We start from the raw sequence: 23,684 nt of genomic DNA on the forward strand, positions 1-23,684 counted from the left end.
ACGCGCTTACAATGACTTCATAAATCTCAAGATGATATGCCGGCTAAGTCTTTCGGAAGTGCTCATGGAGATAGGGTGTGCGTGTGTGTTCATAGGGATGAATGTATGTGCGTGTATATAAGTACTTGTGTCTGTACTGATATTCAAAAAAATTAGAAGATGTACATGAAAAAATAACTAACTTTTGCATCTTTGACCAAAACCACCTCTTCAACAGATGGTGTAGATGCAAAAATATTTACATCTCCGTCTTCCGAAGATGTAAACTACAACACCTTGCGGTGCAAATTTGCATCTCCATCTACAAGAGATGTAAAAAGACAACCGCCCGCCAACCGCCAAGTGTCGCCCGCCCAACTCCACCGCGGCCGAATCGCACCAAATCGCCGCCGCCGCCGCCGCCGCCCTCCACCCCCCCCCCCCCCCCCCCCCGCCGTCAGCCACCACTAATTTGCGCCGTCCGATTCAGCCCCGCCGCCGCTCCTTCGTTAGCCCCCGGTTGTCGCCTCCCATCCGCCAGCCCCCGGTCGTCGCTCGAGTCGCCCCGCCCCCACCCCAGCCCTTGGCCGCCGCTCCAATCTCGCTGCCCCTGCACCGTCCGCCTAACCTCGCCGCCCCTGCGTCGTCCGCCCACCTCCGCACACCGCCACTCCGACCTCACCGGACCCCGCCGCCCCCTCAAATGAAGTATTAGTTGAAATATAGTTTTTACATCTTCCATTGGAGTAGTTGTTTTGCATCGTCTGGTGAAGTTGACCCTTTTTTGAGATGCAAAAGGCAGTTTTTGGAGATGTAAATTTTACATCTCAAAATTTGCATCTTCTATTGGAGATGCTCTTAGCAAGACCAAAGGTGCGTACCGTGTTCTAGCGCTTTGTTGCTAAAGTTTTTGTTTGAGGGTGCCTTCAAACTGATTGAAGTGTGGCAGTACCTGTATTCAACAAATCTCTCGCTTCCTCCCAAAATAAACTACTACCTAGCTCTGCAACACTTGAATACTAATATCAACAACTTCCGTAAACTTCACGTCTGGCTTAGATGAAGTTTATTTACACTCAGAACTCTGCATAACCTTTTTTTTTACAAAAGAAAAAGTCCAGACTTCTCACAAAAAAGCAGCAAAAGCAACAGCCACTTTCGTCATAAGCCTGTATAACCCTGGCCCGTAAATAGGCAGTAATATAACTTTATTTGCACAAGACACATACAGTAGCTCAACAAACCTTTTTCGATCCACGCCCAACGCATGCCTAACATCTGTAAATGGCAGTGGAAAGGAGTGAAGGAAGGGGTCACGGTATCTGATATCTCTATCATGGGTCGATCGGGACAAGATACTTTTGGTCGATCAGCAACTACATACAAAAGATACTTCAGGAATTACAAGGGCATGAGTGTGATCATCACATACATATTTGTTCTACTAGGGTTACGAGCTAAAAATTCTTGATACTGGGGACAGGAGACTTGACGAGAGAAACTTCAATCCACTAGAGCCTCCAGGGAAGTAGGATATGGTGTAGTAAGCAAGAGCAAGGACCTGGAACAAAAGCAAGAGCAAGGTCACTTCTTAAACAGTAGGCTTGAGTGCAAATGCACACTGAATTGTTTCCGGGAGTTAGAAAAGCATTCTTTGATAGGGATAAGGAAATCATTATGCCTCTAAATACAGAAGGGGAGAGGGCATTTCACTAAATCATGGCCCCGATTATGAGCTTGTTATGTAGATGTAGAGAAAATGAAATGTTGCTGGAATGAAGACAAGTCAAAAGAAGAAGAAAAAGACACACCTGAAGGATTGAGAATATCACCGACAGGAAATAGCTGTGAAGCACCATAGAGACATAAATTGTGCCAACCATGCATCCGGTGAACCCCACTGTAAATGGTAGCCTCTGAAACATAGAAATATGCAAATGTTTGCATCAGAAACCCCATGCATTTGAAGATTATGTGGCATGACGATATTGCATTGCATCCTATTTACGAATCTGAGCAAGTTCAGGCGCAATTTAGTACTCCCTCCGTCCGGAAATACTTGTCATCAAGATGAATAAAAGGGGATGTATCTAGACGTATTTTAGTTCTAGATACATCCCTTTTATCCATTTTGATGACAAGTATTTTCGGACGGAGGGAGTACTTGGTACCAACAACTCTTGTCCCGTGCCTATGCCTAAATGGGTGCTTTAATTTGTATTCTGGGAAAAATCCACTGAATCAATATTGAAATGTTCATTGCTGCATTTCAGAAATAAGAATCCGAAATTTCATGCATCGACAGAAACCAACTCTAGTGCACATCAGCAGTTGCACTCAAATCAAACTGTACGCATCCACGTGCCTCCCCTGACTATTGCATTGCATCCTATTTACGAATCTGAGCAAGTTCAGGCGCAATTTAGTACTTGGTACCAACAACTCTTGTCCCGTGCCTATGCCTAAATGGGTGCTTTAATTTGTATTCTGCGCAAAATCCACTGAATCGATATTGAAATGTTCATTGCTATATTTCAGAAATAAGAATCCGAAATTTCATGCATCGACAGAAACCAACTCTAGTGCACATCAGCAGTTGCACTCAAATCAAACTGTACTCATCCATGTGCCTCCCCTGACTTCCACGAGACCAGGGAAAATGTTTAAGCCATACACAGGAATCAGGACAATACAACTGATTCAACACATCAGTTCTATTACTTTCAAGTTTCAAGTATATCCAGAAAATGCAGTTTTAAACTTAAGTATCTCTTACAACGGACTAGGTTTTCTGTATGTCGTTGGCCAACATGAGGCTTCCAGACAGACACTTGATTGATTATGATTAATCAGTACTAAAAGCCCTTCTATAATCCAACAATATTGGATTAAGCTCAGAAATCATGTTAGATGGAGGATAGCGAGACCAGCATTACTGCAGAAGCTAGAAAGCGCAGAAATAGAGTGAACTTAGGTGTCCTCTCAGATTGAGCCAAATATTTTGTTTGTTCGCAGGTGGGGGGAAAAAGCAAGACTCCTTATGTTGCCCCTGGTATTAGGATTTAGGAGAATCCACATCCAAGAGGTGAGCTCACTGGAAAGATCAAAGTCCATCAATATTGCCATCACAAAGTTGTCAACTTCCACTACTCTACTTCTTTTGGCATGTTCAGATCAAGATACTTCACACAAATACTTCATTTTCCTAAATGTTTTCTTATTTTTCTCTTTCTTCTGAATATCGAGTTTTGGATTCTTGCATTGATGACTTGCAGAAGACCAGATTTGATGGCATTGAAATAAATATTTTACAGAGACTTTAAAGAGCATTTTCAGGTTGTGTACAAATGATGACGATATGTAGGTTCAAAGACATTTTCCCTGGGACAGTTCTCGAGTGACAAACATCCTTGAGATTTATAATTAACCTTCAAGAGCTGAACCAAAATCAATAACTTCAAGGGCTCAACAAGATAACTAGATTGGCTCCACATGAAAGGAAATTTATTTATTTTCTTAAATAAGAAATACTGAGTTTGAATAGGTTGACTGAAGGAAAGGCCTACTTGATCTGCTTGCTCAATTTTTCTAGTGTCCTTTCTGACTTGCTTATTTAAATTAAGCACAGAAATATTGCTCAGTAATTCCTATACTATTCTCGTCTCAAACATTCAATATAAACAGCAGAAGCAGAATAAAAAGGGATCCCTTGAACCCCTCTACTCGAGTGAAGAAGTAATGCATGCAAAGACCCAGGTAAGAGCTCTTGGTTCACAGGGGATGTCCATGATGTAAGATCACAGCCACAGAGCTATTGGTTCTCCTCGAAGAAAAGGTGATCAGCTAAATTCCGGACTTTGATTTGGGGAGTGATGATTACTTTTTCAGTTATCAAGCACTACAAGAGACTAGAATTGTTTTGTGATAGGACCCCTTCATATGTGTAGCATGTTTTGTACAAATAACTCATCTGTGTAGCCTTTTTTTTTCTAAGTTTACAGGGCCCTGTTTGGGGATTTGGTGAAGAATCCTCACCAAATCAACTCAGTGAGGTTACACGGAGTACCCGGTCAATCCAAGAGGATTAAGGGAAAATATCATGACTACCTTGCATCTTTCCGGTCAATCCATCCACGTTTTGTCTTGACTCATTTTTCCTGTCCCTATCCAAAGCACTAACTTTCTTTATATACAATCAAATGACAAATAGCTGGTCAGTTAGCCCTCCTCACCAACAGATATGGCCATCAGCTATGCTACAACTGATCCTCAAGGGATTTTCATTACTATGAAGGTCCAATGATATTCCGGTATACAGGACAGACTAGCAAATGACAGCCTTTAGCTGTCTGCATAGAGCACATGAGCTCACCACCAGATTAAGATTTGTAACTTGTTTCCGCATGTTCCAAAACAGGAATCATATTTGGTTAAAAATCACGGCACCGAGTAGATGAGTTTTGACAGGGTAATCTCTACTTCGTCACTACCAAACAAGACTATTTGTAATTTCTTACGAAACTGTAAGCAAATGAACAGCAATAGCGGCAATCCGCGGCAATAGAGTACCTCTTTTGACGTCATATGGGCGAGCTGGTTGGCGGGCCCTTTGAGCGCGAAGAGCGAAGCGATGATGAGAGCGCAGCCAAGTGTGAAGCAGATAGCGAACTTCTGCGGCATGAGCACCATGACGGGGAGGAAGAGCGTGAAGGCGATGAAGACGAAGAAGATGCCGGTGGCGAGGAAGAGCCCGAAGTACATGAGCGCCTTCCCCGAGGGGAAGCTGCTGGTGGCGCCCTGGAAGCTCCCCGGCAGCTCCCGCACGCCCTTGGACACCCTGCAGCACACGGATCAGAACGCACCGGGTCAGAGGCAGAGAGCTACCGAGCTAATCGCGCCCAGATCCCTCGGCTCGGAAGGCAGCGGAGCTTGGCGGGAGCGGATCAGATCTGAGGGGCTAGGGCTGGGGAGAAGGGGGCTTACACATTGAAGGTGCCGGAGACGGTGTCGTTGGCCGAGCGGACGGCGGCCTCGATGTCGAACGGGAGGGGGGAGGAGGAGGAGACGTCCGACCGGGTGGCTGCGTAGGAGTTCCAGTCGGCGAGCAGGGAGGGCTGCGACTCCGCGGCGGTGCTGGGGGAGGCGGAGCCGCCGGTGAACCAGGACTGCGCCGTCTTCTGCATCGCGGGGGTGCGGGTTAGCTGCCGGCGGCGAGGTGAGATTGAGGTGGGCTGGGACGCGGCTGTGCGTGTCGAGTCGCGGAGGTGGAGGAGGCGCAAGAGATCGAGGGAGAAAACGAGCAGACTCTTAATTATTGAACGTTTTTGCAAGACGATGATAACTTTCCGGCGAAGTATCCAGCGAAAACCCGAAAGCTTTACTTCAAAAAGAAGACACCAAAGTGCATTTTCTCTGCGAAATACCCGGACCAAAAGTACAAATACCTCAAACATAATAAAATTTACTGAACAACTACTACAGCTACAAGACTAAACTTGTTGATGACAGCTGAAAAATCTTCATACATATGCCTTTAAAGACCAAAGCTCTGAAGTTGTAGTCGCCGTCATTGAACCCTTAAATTTGAAGCACCTAATATCAGATCGTGCCTGTCACAAACTTGTGCAAACTCTTAGCGCCAGCAAGCATGTTTTTTAGGCAACATCTAACATGCTTAATCCCATAAACTATCTTATATACTCACTGACATTTCTGATTTATTTATGATAAGTGTAACACACTCCGGCCAAACCTATCGGTTCAACCATCAGTTTTTGCATGTTGCGTACACATATGATGAGAAACTCTAACCTCGTCGGAGCTTGTTGACTCCCTCTTGATGGACGAATTCGGGGACAATCGAAGCCCAGAGGACCAACTTAAGGATGAAGCGCCGCCATTCGTCCAAGTGCCGCCCGTGTGGGAACTTAACAAATCCTAACCGAAATTTAGACGGAGTCGAGGCACCAGGATTCTCCTCCCCTCCACCAACCACTAACAAAGGGGAGGAGGATCCATGGGCTAGCTGGTGGAGCTTGGAGGGGAGGAGAACTTTGCCCTAGTCGCCTTAGGGGGAGAGAAAGGAAAAAAGAATACCCAAAGTGCATCCTATATTTCATAAATATCAACAAAAACAATATCCAATACCATGAAAGGAACAATTCAACACATACACGAAAAAATAAAGATCAACAACAAATAAAACTACATTATAAACCAGCAACAAGGAAAAAGTCGCCTGACACAAGCCAGCTCTCCAAGATGTTATTTGTGTTGGTCATTAACACCATCAACAAGTTGTTGGCCAAGGCCATGGAGTTCGGGTTGCTTCGCCTCCTAGCACCTCGAGACCTAATGATCGGCATCTCGGTGTATGTTGATGATGTCATCATCTTCTGCCTTCCAGGCGGAGAGGAGTTGTTTGATGTTCGATGCTTACTTGCGCTCTTTGGGCATGCTTCATGGCTACACACCAACTTCATGAAATGCTCGGTGTCCCCTATTGGTTGTTATGAGGTGGAGGCCCGGGAGGTGGCGTCGGTAATGGGGTGTTGGTTGGCACACTTCCCAAAAAAGTATCCCGAGATCCTGTTGGTGAGAGGATTGTGTCGTCTTATGCATCGTGGGGGTAGTCTAGTTAGCTGCCCATCGGCGAGATGAGGTGGGTGTAACGCCCCAGACACACCCGCCGGTGGTCGTCACTCCTGGAGGGATCTAGACTGGCCCCACAGATCAATACTAGTCTTTTCTGCGCACTTTGTCCTCACTCGTGCGCACCCGGGAGCAACTTCCCGGTCGGTCACCCATCCTGACACTACTCCAAGCTAAGCACGCTTAACTTTGGAGTTCTGTCCGAATGGGCTCCCGGAAAAGAAGGAATTCCTTATTGATATGAGTAGTCTATCATCCCTAATAAGCCAGGATATCACATACACCCCCACTCAGAGGAACCGACGTCCTCGTCGGGCCACAGGAACGTTCCCTCTTGGCACATACGTCTGTGCTTCCAGTCCAGTACATGTGCCATGCCGTGTGCCACGACGGGTCACAAACGTCATGAACAACATGACCACACACCTGTCCGCAACCATCCGTGTAACCGCGAGGGTCGGCTCTGATACCAACTTGTAACGCTCCGGACACACCCGCCGGTGGTCGTCACTCCTGGAGGGATCTAGACTGGCCCCACAGATCAATACTAGTCTTTTCTGCGCACTTTGTCCTCACTCGTGCGCACCCGGGAGCAACTTCCCGGTCGGTCACCCATCCTGACACTACTCCAAGCTAAGCACGCTTAACTTTGGAGTTCTGTCCGAATGGGCTCCCGGAAAAGAAGGAATTCCTTATTGATATGAGTAGTCTATCATTCCTAATAAGCCAGGATATCACAGTGGGCTGGAACGCGGCTCTGCGTGTCGAGTCATAAAGGCAGAGAGAACAAAAGAAAACAAGGAAGAAGACAAGCAAACATTGGTTATTGAAGGTTTTCCTCTGACGTTGCTATATGTACTTCCTTTTTCTTTGGCAGAATGTGATACATACTTTTCTGTAGATCGATTTCTCAAAAAATATCCATAGTGCTTTTCTTTTGGGTCAGACTTTGATGCAATTATTAAAATTAGTAAAGGAGAATATATAGAGAAAGTTGTAGAAGTAACATTCTTTTGCGGTGAATAGAGGTACCTTTAAAACCGTTCACTTTGTTGTATGCATCGATTGATGCAGAGGGCGGGGTTAATCCTCCTTTTCGAAGACAAAAACCAGTTCACTTTGAATCTTTCACCTTAGGTGAAGTATTTGACAAAAAAAACTACCACATTTGGGGTCGTCGTCCCACTAAACTACAATTTTCAAAAAAATTACGAAAAAACTACCACTTTTTTTCTATTTTTGTTGCAAAAAACTACCCAAAATGATTGATGACTGTTTCAGACGGTTTAAACATGTTTATGACAAACGGGACCCACCCATCAGGACTAACATGGTAGGAAAGTCAACGTTGTTTATTTTGTTGTTAAGTTGACCGTTATTATAGATGAGGCCCACACGTCATCATCAACCTTCTTCCTCCTCCTCCTCTTTCTCTCTCTGGCATTTCAACATACAAAGCCGCTGCCCTGGCTTCCGATCCGCAGATCCCATAGGGCTATGATTCGTCGACTCCGGAGATAGCTCTGTCGGCCACGTGCCTCCTACGACGAACCTCTGTTCAGGATCCCATGATCTATCTGTTGGGTTTCGTAGTAATTTCAAAAAAAATTCCTACGCACACGCAAGATCATGGTGATGCATAGCAACGAGAGGGGAGAGTGCTGTCTACGTACCCACGCAGACCGACTGCGGAAGCGTTGACACAACGTAGAGGAAGTAGTCGTACGTCTTCGCTATCCAACCGATCAAGCACCGAAACTACGGCACCTCCGAGTTCGAGCACACGTTCAGCTCGATGACGATCCCCGGACTCTGATCCAGCAAAGTGTCGGGGAAGAATTCCGTCAGCACGACGGCGTGGTGACGATCTTGATGCACTACAGCAGCAGGGCTTCGCCTAAACTCCGCTACAGTATTATCGAGGAATATGGTGGCTGGGGGCACCGCACACGGCTAAGGAATAGATCACGTGGATCAACTTGTGTGTTTCTGGGGTGCCTCTGCCTCAGTATATAAAGGAGCCAAGGGGGAGGGGGGCGCCGGCCAGGAGGAGGGCGCAGGAGGAGTCCTTCTCCTTCCGGGAGTAGGACTCCCCCCCAATCCTAGTTGGACTAGGATTCCCCGAGGGGGAAAGAGAGAGAAGGGGGGCCGGCCACCTCTCCTAGTCCTAATAGGACTAGGGGGAGGGGGGAGGCGCGCGGCCACCTTGGGCTGCCCCTTTCTCCTTTCCACTAAAGCCCATCTAGGCCCATATGGTTTCCGGGGGGTTCCGGTAACCTCCTGGTACTCCGGTAAAATCCCGATTTCACCCGGAACACTTCCGATATCCAAACATAGGCTTCCAATATATCAATCTTTACGTCTCGACCATTTCGAGACTCCTCGTCATGTCCGTGATCACATCCGGGACTCCGAACAACCTTCGGTACATCAAAATGCATAAACTCATAATATAACTGTCATCGTAACCTTAAGCGTGCGGACCCTACGGGTTCGAGAACAATGTAGAAATGACCGAGACACGTCTCCGGTCAATAACCAATAGCGGGACCTGGATGCCCATATTGGCTCCTACATATTCTACGAAGATCTTTATCGGTCAGACCGCATAACAACATACGTTGTTTCCTTTGTCATCGGTATGTTACTTGCCCGAGATTCGATCGTCGGTATCCAATACCTAGTTCAATCTCGTTACCGGCAAGTCTCTTTACTCGTTCTGTAATACATCATCTCGCAACTAACTCATTAGTTGCAATGCTTGCAAGGCTTATGTGATGTGCATTACCGAGAGGGCCTAGAGAAACCTCTCCGACAATCGGAGTGACAAATCCTAATCTCGAAATACGCCAACCCAACATCTACCTTTGGAGACACCTGTAATGCTCCTTTATAATCACCCAGTTACGTTGTGACGTTTGGTAGCACCCAAAGTGTTCCTCCGGCAAACGGGAGTTGCATAATCTCATAGTTATAGGAACATATATAAGTCATGAAGAAAGCAATAGCAACATACTAAACGATCGGGTGCTAAGCTCATGGAATGGGTCATGTCAATCAGATCATTCAACTAATGATGTGACCTCGTTAATCAAATAACAACTCATTGTTCATGGTTAGGAAACATAACCATCTTTGATTAACGAGCTAGTCAAGTAGAGGCATACTAGTGACACTTTGTTTGTCTATGTATTCACACATGTATTATGTTTCCGGTTAATACAATTCTAGCATGAATAATAAACATTTATCATGATTATAAGGAAATAAATAATAACTTTATTATTGCCTCTAGGGCATATTTCCTTCAGTCTCCCACTTGCACTAGAGTCAATAATCTAGATTATATTGTAATGATTCTAACACCCATGGAGCCTTGGTGCTGATCATGTTTTGCTCGTGGAAGAGGCTTAGTCAACGGGTCTGCAACATTCAGATCCATATGTATCTTGCAAATCTCTATGTCTCCCACCTGGACTAGATCCCGGATGGAATTGAAGCGTCTCTTGATGTGCTTGGTTCTCTTGTGAAATCTGGATTCCTTTACCAAGGCAATTGCACCAGTATTGTCACAAAAGATTTTCATTGGACCCGATGCACTAGGTATGACACCTAGATCGGATATGAACTCCTTCATCTAGACTCCTTCGTTCGCTGCTTCCGAAGCAGCTATGTACTCCGCTTCACATGTAGATCCCGCTACGACGCTTTGTTTAGAACTGCACCAACTGACAGCTCCACCGTTTAATGTAAACACGTATCCGGTTTGCGATTTAGAATCGTCCGGATCAGTGTCAAAGCTTGCATCAACGTAACCATTTACGACGAGCTCTTTGTCACCTCCATATACGAGAAACATATCCTTAGTCCTTTTCAGGTATTTCAGGATGTTCTTGACCGCTGTCCAGTGATCCACTCCTGGATTACTTTGGTACCTCCCTGCTAGACTTATAGCAAGGCACACATCAGGTCTGGTACACAGCATTGCATACATGATAGATCCTATCGCTGATGCATAGGGAACATCTTTCATATTCTCTCTATCTTCTGCAGTGGTCGGGCATTGAGTCTTACTCAATTTCACACCTTGTAACACAGGCAAGAATCCTTTCTTTGCTTGATCCATTTTGAACTTCTTCAAAATTTTGTCAAGGTATGTTGTTTGTGAAAGTCTAATTAAGCGTTTTGATCTATCTCTATAGATCTTTATGCCTAATATGTAAGCAGCTTCACCGAGGTCTTTCATTGAAAAACTCTTATTCAAGTATCCTTTTATGCTATCCAGAAATTCTATATCATTTCCAATCAATAATATGTCATCCACATATAATATCAGAAATGCTACAGAGCTCCCACTCACTTTCTTGTAAATACAGGCTTCTCCGAAAGTCTGTATAAAACCAAATGCTTTGATCACACTATCAAAGCGTTTATTCCAACTCCGAGAGGCTTGCACCAGTCCATAAATGGATCGCTGGAGCTTGCACACTTTGTTAGATCCCTTTGGATCGACAAAACCTTCTGGTTGCATCATATACAACTCTTCTTCCAGAAATCCATTCAGGAATGCAGTTTTGACATCCATCTGCCAAATTTCATAATCATAAAATGCGGCAATTGCTAACATGATTCGGACAGACTTAAGCATCGCTACGGGTGAGAAGGTCTCATCGTAGTCAACCCCTTGAACTTGTCGAAAACCTTTTGCGACAAGTCGAGCTTTGTAGACAGTAACATTACCGTCAGCGTCAGTCTTCTTCTTGAAGATCCATTTATTCTCAATTGCTTGCCGATCATCGGGCAAGTCAACCAAAGTCCATACTTTGTTCTCATACATGGATCCCATCTCAGATTTCATGGCTTCAAGCCATTTTGCGGAATCTGGGCTCACCATCGCTTCTTCATAGTTCGTAGGTTCATCATGATCTAGTAGCATGACTTCCAGAACAGGATTACCGTACCACTCTGGTGCGGATCTCACTCTGGTTGATCTACGAGGTTCAGTAGTATCTTGATCTGAAGTTTCATGATCATTATCATTAGCTTCCTCACTAACTGGTGTAGGTGTCACTGAAACAGTTTTCTGTGATGTACTACTTTCCAATAAGGGAGCAGGTACAGTTACCTCGTCAAGTTCTACTTTCCTCCCACTCACTTCTTTCGAGAGAAACTCCTTCTCTAGAAAGTTTCCGAATTTAGCAACAAAAGTCTTGCCTTCGGATCTGTGATAGAAGGTGTATCCAATAGTTTCCTTTGGATATCCTATGAAGACACATTTCTCCGATTTGGGTTCGAGCTTATCAGGTTGAAGCTTTTTCACATAAGCATCGCAGCCCCAAACTTTCAGAAACGACAACTTTGGTTTCTTGCCAAACCACAGTTCATAAGGCGTCGTCTCAACGGATTTTGATAGTGCCCTATTTAACGTGAACGCGGCCGTCTCTAGAGCGTATCCCCAAAACGATAGCGGTAAATCAGTAAGAGACATCATAGATCGCACCATATCTAGTAAAGTACGATTACGACGTTCAGACACACCATTACGCTGTGGTGTTCCGGGTGGCGTGAGTTGCGAAACTATTCCACAATTTTTCAAATGTACACCAAACTCGTAACTCAAATATTCTCCTCCACGATCAGATCGTAGAAACTTTATTTTCTTGTTACGATGATTTTCAACTTCACTCTGAAATTCCTTGAACCTTTCAAATGTTTCAGACTTATGTTTTATTAAGTAGATATACCCATATCTGCTTAAATCATCTGTGAAGGTGAGAAAATAACGATATCCGCCACGAGCCTCAATATTCATCGGACCACATAGATCTGTATGTATGATTTCCAACAAATCTGTTGCTCTCTCCATAGTACCGGAGAACGGTGTTTTGGTCATCTTGCCCATAAGGCACGGTTCGCAAGTACCAAGTGATTCATAATCAAGTGGTTCCAAAAGTTCATCAGAATGGAGTTTCTTCATGCGCTTTACACCGATATGACCTAAACGGCAGTGCCACAAATAAGTTGCACTCTCATTATCAACTCTGCATCTTTTGGCTTCAACATTATGAATATGTGTGTTACTACTATCGAGATTCAACAAGAATAGACCACTCTTCAAGGGTGCATGACCATAAAAGATATTACTCATATAAATAGAACAACCATTATTCTCTGATTTAAATGAATAACCGTCTCGCATCAAACAAGATCCAGATATAATGTTCATGCTTAACGCTGGCACCAAATAACAATTATTTAGGTCTAATACTAATCCCGAAGGTAGATGTAGAGGTAGTGTGCCGACTGCGATCACATCGACTTTGGAACCGTTTCCCACGTGCATCGTCACCTCGTCCTTAACCAATCTTCGCTTGATCCGTAGTCCCTGTTTCGAGTTGCAAATATTAGCAACAGAACCAGTATCAAATACCCAGGTGCTACTGCGAGCATTAGTAAGGTACACATCAATAACATGTATATCACATATACCTTTGTTCACCTTGCCATCCTTCTTATCCGCCAAATACTTGGGGCAGTTCCGCTTCCAGTGACCAGTCTGCTTGCAATAGAAGCACTCAGTTTCAGACTTAGGTCCAGGTTTGGGTTTCTTCTCTTGAGTAGCAACTTGCTTGCCGTTCTTTTTGAAGTTCCCCTTCTTCTTCCCTTTGCCCTTTTTCTTAAAACTAGTGGTCTTGTTGACTATCAACACTTGATGCTCCTTCTTGATTTCTACCTCCGCAGCTTTCAGCATTGCGAAGAGCTCGGGAATAGTCTTGTTCATCCCTTGCATATTATAGTTCATCACGAAGCTCTTGTAGCTTGGTGGCAGTGATTGAAGAATTCTGTCAATGACGCAATCATCTGGAAGATTAACTCCCAATTGAATCAAGTGATTATTATACCCAGACATTATGAGTATATGCTCACTGATAGAACTGTTCTCCTCCATCTTGCAGCTATAGAACTTATTGGAGACTTCATATCTCTCAATCCGGGCATTTGCTTGAAATATTAACTTCAACTCTTGGAACATCTCATATGCTCCATGACGTTCAAAACGTCGTTGAAGTCCCGATTCTAAGCCGTAAAGCATGGCACACTGAACTATCGAGTAGTCATCAGCTTTGCTCTGCCAGACGTTCATAACATCCGGCGTTGCTCCTGCAGCAGGCCTGGCACCCAGCGGTGCTTCCAGGACGTAATTCTTCTGTGCAGCAATGAGGATAATCCTCAAGTTACGGACCCAGTCCGTGTAATTGCTACCATCATCTTTCAACTTTGCTTTCTCAAGGAACGCATTAAAATTCAATGGAACAACAGCACGAGCCATCTATCTACAATCAAACATAAACAAGCAAGATACTAATCAGGTACTAAGTTTCATGATAAATTTAAGTTTAGTTAATCAAATTAATTAAAGAACTCCCACTTAGATAGACATCCCTCTAATCCTCTAAGTGATTACGTGATCCAAATCAACTAAACCATAACCGATCATCACGTGAGATGGAGTAGTTTTCAATGGTGAACATCGTTATGTTGATCATATCTACTATATGATTCACGCTCGACCTTTCGGTCTCCATGTTTCGAGGCCATATATGTATATGCTTGGCTCGTCAAGTATAACCTGAGTATTCCGCGTGTGCAGCTGTTTTGCACCCGTTGTATTTGAACGTAGAACATATCACACCCGATCATCACGTGGTGTCTTAGCACGAAGAACTTTCGCAACGGTGCATACTCAGGGAGAACACTTCTTGATAATTTAGTGAGAGATCATCTTATAATGCTACCGACAATCAAAGCAAGATAAGATGCATAAAAGGATAAACATCACATGCAATCAATATAAGTGATATGATATGGCCATCATCATCTTGTGCTTGTGATCTCCATCTCCGAAGCACCGTCATGATCACCATCGTCACCGGCGTGACACCTTGATCTCCATCATAGCATCGTTGTCGTCTCGCCAAGTTTATGCTTCCACGACTATCACTACCGCTTAGTAATAAAGTAAAGCATTACATCGCGATTTCATTGCATACAATAAAACGACAACCATAAGGCTCCTGCCAGTTGCCGATAACTCGGTTACAAAACATGATCATCTCATACAATAAAATTCAGCATCATGTCTTGACCATATCACATCACAACATGCCCTGCAAAAACAAGTTAGACGTCCTCTACTTTGTTGTTGCAAGTTTTACGTGGCTGCTACGGGCTTAAGCAAGAACCAATCTCACCTACGCATCAAAACCACAACGATAGTTTGTCAAATAGACTCCGTTTTAACCTTCGCAAGGACCGGGCGTAGCCATACTTGGTTCAACTAAAGTTGGAGAGACAGTCGTCCGCAAGCCACCTGTGTGCAAAGCACGTCGGGGGAACCGGTCTCGCGTAAGCGTACGCGTAAGGTTGGTCCGGGTCGTCTCGTCCAACAATGCCGCCGAACCAAAGTATGACATGCTGGTAGGCAGTATGACTTATATCGCCCACAACTCACTTGTGTTCTACTCGTGCATATAACATCAACATAAATAACCTAGGCTCTGATGCCACTGTTGGGTTTCATAGTAATTTCAAAAAATTTCCTACGCACACGCAAGATCATGGTGATGCATAGCAACGAGAGGGGAGAGTGCTGTCTACGTACCCAGGCAGACCGACTGCGGAAGCGTTGACACAACGTAGAGGAAGTAGTCGTACGTCTTCGCTATCCAACCGATCAAGCACCGAAACTACGGCACCTCCGAGTTCGAGCACACGTTCAGCTCGATGACGATCCCCGGACTCCGATCCAGCAAAGTGTCGGGGAAGAATTCCGTCAGCACGACGGCGTGGTGACGATCTTGATGCACTACAGCAGCAGGGCTTCGCCTAAACTCCGCTACAGTATTATCGAGGAATATGGTGGCTGGGGGCACCGCACACGGCTAAGGAATAGATCACGTGGATCAACTTGTGTGTTTCTGGGGTGCCTCTGCCTCAGTATATAAAGGAGCCAAGGGGGAGGGGGGCGCCGGCCAGGAGGAGGGCGCAGGAGGAGTCCTTCTCCTTCCGGGAGTAGGACTCCCCCCCAATCCTAGTTGGACTAGGATTCCCCGAGGGGGAAAGAGAGAGAAGGGGGGCCGGCCACCTCTCCTAGTCCTAATAGGACTAGGGGGAGGGGGGAGGCGCGCGGCCACCTTGGGCTGCCCCTTTCTCCTTTCCACTAAAGCCCATCTAGGCCCATATGGTTTCCGGGGGGTTCCGGTAACCTCCTGGTACTCCGGTAAAATCCCGATTTCACCCGGAACACTTCCGATATCCAAACATAGGCTTCCAATATATCAATCTTTACGTCTCGACCATTTCGAGACTCCTCGTCATGTCCGTGATCACATCCGGGACTCCGAACAACCTTCGGTACATCAAAATGCATAAACTCATAATATAACTGTCATCGTAACCTTAAGCGTGCGGACCCTACGGGTTCGAGAACAATGTAGAAATGACCGAGACACGTCTCCGGTCAATAACCAATAGCGGGACCTGGATGCCCATATTGGCTCCTACATATTCTACGAAGATCTTTATCGGTCAGACCGCATAACAACATACGTTGTTCCCTTTGTCATCGGTATGTTACTTGCCCGAGATTCGATCGTCGGTATCCAATACCTAGTTCAATCTCGTTACCGGAAAGTCTCTTTACTCATTCTGTAATACATCATCTCGCAACTAACTCATTAGTTGCAATGCTTGCAAGGCTTATGTGATGTGCATTACCGAGAGGGCCTAGAGAAACCTCTCCGACAATCGGAGTGACAAATCCTAATCTCGAAATACGCCAACCCAACATCTACCTTTGGAGACACCTGTAATGCTCCTTTATAATCACCCAGTTACGTTGTGACGTTTGGTAGCACCCAAAGTGTTCCTCCGGCAAACGGGAGTTGCATAATCTCATAGTTATAGGAACATGTATAAGTCATGAAGAAAGCAATAGCAACATACTAAACGATCGGGTGCTAAGCTAATGGAATGGGTCATGTCAATCAGATCATTCAACTAATGATGTGACCTCGTTAATCAAATAACAACTCATTGTTCATGGTTAGGAAACATAACCATCTTTGATTAACGAGCTAGTCAAGTAGAGGCATACTAGTGACACTTTGTTTGTCTATGTATTCACACATGTATTATGTTTCCGGTTAATACAATTCTAGCATGAATAATAAACATTTATCATGATTATAAAGAAATAAATAATAACTTTATTATTGCCTCTAGGGCATATTTCCTTCACTATCGCTCCCATGCACCGCTGCATGGAGCCACTTCCTGGCAGTCATCCCCGACAGAGGGGCTCCACCCCCGCCGTGTCCGAAGCAGCTGCTCCGAGGTCCTTGCGTCGAAGACCGGACGTACCTCCTGTTGAGACAGCCACCCCCGTGATGTTGTTGGAACGCTGCCAGGAGGAACAGACACATGAGGAGGATCTTGCGCCGCCATGCACTAGTGCCCCTCCAGGCAGCCGCGCCACAACCACCAGACGCCCCGTCGTCCCCTTCACCGGCGGCGCATGGGCTTTCCTCGCGGCCGCCTCTGGGGATGACGAGGGAAGAGGGGAGGGAGAAGGGGATGGCAGCGAGGGACTAGTGTTTGCTCCCCCAGAGTCGCGCATACAGTTAGGGGGTTGCTTAGTTTTTAGGCTGTTCGTCGCCTTTTCTTCGGCGATGGCGATGGCAGCGCTGAATAAAATTTCTTCAGATCCTACTCTGATGACGCGATTGGTCATATGGTTTGGGATGGATTTGGAATCCGGTATGTTCAAGCAAGGATGGTGTGACGGCGGCGACATCCTCGTGGTGGACCTGTGTCCTCGAGCTCCGCCATTGCGACGACGTTTGCTCCAGCACCGGCGCGAAGCTTGGGAGGTAGTTTATGAGCGGTTGCAAATGGTATGCATCAGCGGCATCTGAAAGATGGTGATCGTGTGCTGGGTTCGTGATACGTGGATGGCAGGGATGGTTTCCTCCTCCGACGTCTTACTCATATGGGGGTGCTAGATCTGAAGTTCGATAGCGTGTCTGGGGTGTTGTCCCGGTCTGATTCATTCAACAGTAATGGTTTCGCCTTTGGTGAGTCATCTTTAAGGTTCGCAAAGCAGCATATCAGTGATGAAGCCGTGTCGAGCTTGGATATGAAGGTGATCCGTCATTTTTTCCTTCTGTGGCTTCTATGGTGGTGCCAGAGGCAGGTGACGGACGTTGAAATCAAGTTCCAAGGTTTTTTTGGTCTTGTTTGTAATTTTACTTCTTGGCCGTTGTTTCTTTGTGCAAAGGATAGTGTTCTACTCCCTCCGTTTCTTTTTAGTCTGCATATTAGATTTGGTCAAAGTCAAACTTTATAAAGTTTGACTAATTTTGTAGGAAAAAATATCAACATCTACAATACTAAATCTATATGATATGAAAATTAATTTCATGATGCATCTAACAATATTGATTTCATATTGTGAATTTGATATTTTTTCTATAAACTTAGTCAAAGTTCAAAAAGTTTGACTTTGATCAAATCTTATATGCAGATAAAAAGAAACGGTCTTGTATTATACTCTCTGTTTCAGAATATAAGGTGTATTGGTTTTCATGCAAGTCAACCATTTCAAAGTTTGACCAATGTTATAGAATAAAATAACAACATCTGCAATACCTAGTAGATAAAATATGTAACTACTTTTCCTAATGGATCAAATAATCTAAATTTCGTATTGTGGATATTGATATATTTTTCTAAAAACTTGATCGATCATGTACTCGTTTGACTTTTAAATATACAAATACATCTTATATAAAGGAATGAAGGGAGTAATTCTTATGATATAAATGAGATACATATTACCATAAAAAACGTATACTAAAAAAAAACAGACATAGGGAGCCCATATCAAAATGAAACAAACCTCGCTTGGTTACCCAACGGCGAAGGCACATTCACTCGCTCTCAGCTTTCACCATTTCTACCCCGAACCCGCAGACAAAATAAAAAGAAACAGGGCAATCTGAGCCCAGCAGGCACAGCCATCCATCGTGTTCACGCGTTGCGTGATCCGTGTACCAACGTCTAATAAAACAACTAATGCACATCGCAGCAGGTAGAGAGTTCTGCAAAAAATATGTTTGCACAGCACAACATCATCAGACCATGTCAACGTCCACAGACGTCCCATTCGATGAACCCTTCGTATCTCCGACATCTCTGCTCTGAAGTTCCTCGGAGGCGATGTCAGCCTTAACCTTGCGCTCCACCTTCCGCGACCCGTCGATGGTGCCCGCGTCGATCGCCTCCAGGTACAGTGCCCTGGCCAGGCTCATGAACCGTCTCCTGAAGCTCGGTATCCGGGACATATTGGCCACGATCCCTTGCAACCTGTTGATTGATGAATATGTTACTGATTCTGTAGCTGTTTCAAATTTATATTTGGGAGTTGACTGTGGCAAAGTTGGAAGGGTGTATAGAAAAAGACACCTTCTGATGATCGCCTGTAGCTGAGCTCTCTTCACGCCGTCGCTTGACGGGAAACCGCAGTCCTCCCAATCCGACGGTTTTTCGTTCGCGTTCGTCATGATGAGCTTCTGCAAGCACAGCTCCTCGTCTTCGGTGAGCTCCAGTTTCTTCATCTGCTCCTTCAGAACCAGCAGCGGTCCAAGCATCCAGTCGAACACCTTGTCCTTTGGCCAATTGAAGTTGGTCACCTCAACGTCATCAGCTGCAACCAACAAGGAAATGGTAACCATGAACCATGAAGTTTTAAATTGCTTAATGTTATGCTAAGGCTGCCGGGGGATCATGCATACATATGAGCAAACCGTGCGTGTCGTGTTTCGCGGATCGTATCAGACAGTGAAGGATGCACCAGGCAGGTAGTTTTATGCTCAGCTTCTTTCCCTTTCCTTTGGTTATAAATTCCTCTATATCTTCAGAACTTATCAGTCCCTCGCTCAGCAATATCCTCCCATTTATCTCGCAAGATCGGAAGAGCCAATCCCATATCTGTGCAAGTTCAGTCGTCGAGAGAATGGTTAATCTTAGCTGTTAGAGCAGAGATATAATCGTATAGATCATTGAAGACGACGAAATGTTCATGTACTTGAATGGGTCTTAGTCGTTGGATAGTTTCCATGAATGTCTTTGACCGGTGTAGAACCCTCCTATGCTTACGCTGGCCTTGATGTTGCTTCTCTGCAGATGCAGCTGTAACGTTGTGCTCATCTTTGTCGCGGCCGATCTCATACTTCGCAGAACCCGCTTTCCGGTACTTGGGCCTGTCTATTGGAACTAGTTTACTGCCAAGTAAAATAATTGCTATGCATGATCTTCTAAAAATATTGCTATGCATAGAAAAAGGTCATGCAAATAAGTACTAACAGACTTCTAGCATATGAAGCCATAATCGCAGTAAAAATAACTGCTAAATCACACCTTGGCAAACAAGAACCTTCTCTCAAATAAAGAAGATCATTTGTGTATTCATCATACAATGCTACTGCAGAGATCATGTATGATAGCCCCATTTGAAATGAAGCCTCCTGCACACGATTACAGACATGTATAAGTAGTGGTTCAAGTGAGTCGAAAGAGACTCACCATTATTTTCTATTGGAAGAAACAATAAACGACCTGATAAGCAACCAATCCAGCATGGAGGCCAAAGAAGAAGCTGCTAAGGAATGATGCAATCACTCCTGCAACGACAGCAAGCGGCCACAATATAATGGCCAAACCAGCGAAAGGGACACAAACAGTCTCTAGAAAAGGCCCTTCCCTCCCAACTAGATCCTCGCAGAGTCTTTGCCATCCTTTCAACAACATGCAGGGGCTTTTCCACAATGCCACCCCAGTAATCATCAATACATCCAGAGGAACGGCAACCAGCGCAACGAGGAAGCTCCGCGGTAGATAAGACAACCTTCAATCGTAGAAACAAGCATAATGAGGTGAGTGCATAATTAGGGTCTGATTCTCCATTTTGACGACATGAATATGTAACATGTTATATACTTGATGTCAATAGGTGCTTCGTCATCCCCCATTTTCTCGGAAAGCTCGTCCATGAAGGAGAAGTATGAGTGGAAGCAGAAGTCGGTAACATCACGCACCACCATACAAGCTCCCCTTATTGTGCTAGCAGTACCATCCTGTGACATAGCATTACTCCGTTAATTGGACGCATTATTTTGATTTGTAGTACCCCCTCAGACTCCAAAAAGAAGGCACACACACTTTTCAAAATTCAAAATTTGGCCATGAATTTAACCAATAAAATGTGGGTTTGTGCTACAAAAATTATACCATCAAATTTGTGTCCACTGGTATAACGTTGATGGTCAAAATTAAATCTCGAAAAACGTGTGTCCTCTTTTTGGAGTCGGGGGAGTACATCCAGAAAACTTAACCAAATACGCACTCCAAGTTTCAGCAGCATGTACGTACCAAAAAGCAATGAGAGAGCTTGTCCGCGACGCCCTCGCCAACAGCCTCAAAAGTCGCCATGAGGGGAGTGAAAACTCCATAACCGATACCAACCAGAAGGCTCCCTACAATGCCAAGCACCGGCAATAGGAGCAATGGCAGTGGCAGGAATACCACGGCAAGGATCTTCAGAACCGGCCCAATTCGCTTCGTGCTGCAAACCAGAGTTTGCAGAATAGTTTGGTCACATACGACCAACACAACGTTTCACTCAAACTTATCCAGAAAATTTTAACTCGTTTAGGAATTTAAATTTGTTTAGGCGTGCAGGCATTAAAGAGAAAAATGTGTGTGTGTGTGTGGGGGGGGGGGGGGGGGGGGGGGTGGCATGATGAAAAAAACTGAAGATGTAGTGGCAAAGTGTGGCATAGCAGCATGTAACGGTTTTCTCTAGAAAACATAGACCGCCTGGGTGCCCATATGCGATGAACAATACAAAACGGTTTCAGCCTAATCCAGGCCATTAATTCCTGAACCGAGCACATCGGGTTGTGGCACGTGTATAAAATGCCCGGTCTGGACCAAGCGCTGCAGCCACACACCAAAACAGCGCAGCGAGGCCTGGGGCCGGAAGGGGAAGGGATAGTGTGGGAGCAAGGTATGTGCTACTCATGTGTTCATCCTCTTCTTCTCCTCCTAAGATTTAGTTTCCTCAAGTGCTCATCGATTTCCCTTCCCCTTCAATGCTTGTACAGGACATCCGTGGAGATGGGCCGTGGGCGATCAAAGGCGTACTCGCCAGTACCTGCTCGCAATGGAGCTCCTTCTTCCATGAAGAGGACACCAGTTGTGAACACGGCGTTACTTCAACTCCATCATGCTGCACTTGCGGGGTACTGGAATCCTCTTTGTCATCAAAGGTGCGTTTGTTGGTACCGGCATGGAGGATCTGTTCAAGTTAAAAGTGCTAGGGAACAACAACCGCATTTTCTGCATGGTTCCCATTTTTAGGATAGATCCAAGAACCATGATGATGGACATGGGGGGTGCCCTATAGCTTTGGCTACTTTCCTAGAATTGCGGCTGTTGGTTGGATCTATCCTAATGAGAGCCATGGGGAAAATGCGGTTGTTGTTCCTAACACTTTTAACTTGCACAGATCCTCCTTGCCGATACAAGCGAGCACACCTTTGATGAGAGGATTCCAGCACCTCGCAAGGGATTGCAGCATGATGGAGTTGAGCGCCGTGCTCACAATCGGTGTCCTCTTCGTGGCCGCGGTCGACTAAGAAGGAGCTCCATTGGGAACAGGTACTGATGAGCCCGTCTCCACGGATATCCTGTACAAGCATTGAAGGGGAAGGACAAAAACGATGAGCACTTAAGGAGACATAAATCTTAGGAGGGCAGAGGAGGATGAAGACACACTCGAAGCACATGCGCCACACCCCCACCCATGTGCTCCAGGAACTAATGGCCTGGATTAATTAGGCGGTCCACGTTGTCTAGAGAAAAACGAAACGTTGCATGCTGCTACACCACAGCTTGCCACTGCATCATCTTCAGGCCCAGATTGTAAAAAAATATGGGTACAAGATTCTAGGAAAAGCTGGATGAAGGGTCGATTCTCAAGACTCTGGGAGAATCGGCCAAAAGAACTGGGCCTCAGTTTATTTCACTACCTTACACATGGTTCATCATGATGCAGGGAGGTAACCGAACTGCAAAAAATAAAAACCCGAATGAAAAATGTGGGGAAAGTAAGTCGGCATACGCTAGCACGCAGCAGTAGGTCCAGACGAAGTGTGCAGGCCACAGGCCGACGATGACGGCTGAATCGCCGAGGAAAACGATGGCCGCGGCGACCGGGCCGATCAGAAGAGCTGCAAAAAGGCAACACGCACACTTTCTCAGCCATCATCAAGCTGGGTACCATGAACACAAAATACTCCATGCTTTGGGCAGCAATAGCGGTCTCCGGCATTGGAGTCGAGGGAGAGGCGGGGATGGCAGGTTACCTTTGGCGGAGCCGAGCAGCAGGAGGAGGACGAAGAATGGCAGGAATGATGCGAGGCTCCAGAGCTTGGCGAGGAAGCCCACCGGGACGTTCATGGATCAGCGGCGGCCAACCTGTTGCTTCCTCCTGCCCTGAGCCTGACGAGAACGAAACAGAGAGCTTGAAACCCAGACAAAGGGAAGGAGAAGGAAAAGGAAGACGCCGGAGGGTCCCTGTCGGCAGGTGAGAGTCCCGAGCGGCGTGCTGTAGAGCTGCCGTGGCGCGACACGTGCTGCTCTGCATGGGGCGCTCTCCAGCGCACGCACAATATTTTACTCGAAGGGCCATGGCGACCACACCTGTTTCCCTGCAGCAGATCTCAAGAGTTTCAACGCACAACGGAAAATTCCTACGACTTGTGCCACTTTGGAGCCACACGCATCAACAAGATTGTCTTCCTTTGTCTCTTCTTGGTCCATGTTGTGAAGATAGAAATGAAGATAGGTCAAAGTCAAACAATACACGTCCAATTCTGGGGTTTCAGAACTGCGGAAATTTGAAAATAGACATTACACTTCAATTCAAGCGC

At 45.6% G+C, this 23,684-nt stretch overlaps 2 protein-coding genes across 3 annotated transcripts; both read right to left on the reverse strand.

The window, feature by feature from the left end:
• Positions 1-1,153: 1,153 nt before the first annotated feature.
• LOC125522474 (uncharacterized) lies at positions 1,154-5,461 on the reverse strand. Its single transcript, XM_048687533.2, has 4 exons — positions 4,963-5,461; positions 4,549-4,816; positions 1,791-1,895; positions 1,154-1,540 (listed from the first exon to the last, which is right to left on the reverse strand). The coding sequence occupies exons 1-4, from the start codon at positions 5,430-5,432 to the stop codon at positions 1,430-1,432; spliced, it is 954 nt and encodes a 317-aa protein (XP_048543490.2). The 5' UTR covers positions 5,433-5,461; the 3' UTR covers positions 1,154-1,429.
• Positions 5,462-18,669: 13,208 nt separating this feature from the next.
• On the reverse strand, positions 18,670-23,509 carry LOC125521169 (putative membrane protein At3g27390). 2 transcript variants are annotated; one of them, XM_048686215.2, is made up of 10 exons: positions 23,118-23,509; positions 22,874-22,982; positions 21,121-21,313; positions 20,689-20,825; positions 20,308-20,596; positions 20,110-20,216; positions 19,778-19,952; positions 19,485-19,680; positions 19,156-19,396; positions 18,670-19,056 (listed from the first exon to the last, which is right to left on the reverse strand). In XM_048686215.2, exons 1-10 carry the CDS (start codon positions 23,209-23,211, stop codon positions 18,825-18,827), a joined length of 1,773 nt encoding a protein of 590 aa, XP_048542172.2. In that variant the 5' UTR covers positions 23,212-23,509; the 3' UTR covers positions 18,670-18,824. The 2 variants fall into 2 exon arrangements, with proteins under 2 accessions (XP_048542172.2, XP_087388312.1); XM_087532186.1 differs by having other exon boundaries at positions 19,778-19,973.
• Positions 23,510-23,684: the final 175 nt, after the last annotated feature.

The sequence above is a fragment of the Triticum urartu genome, chromosome 7A (assembly GCF_056163025.1).
Source record: "Triticum urartu cultivar PI428250 chromosome 7A, HENAU_Tu73, whole genome shotgun sequence".
NCBI lineage: Eukaryota > Viridiplantae > Streptophyta > Magnoliopsida > Poales > Poaceae > Triticum > Triticum urartu.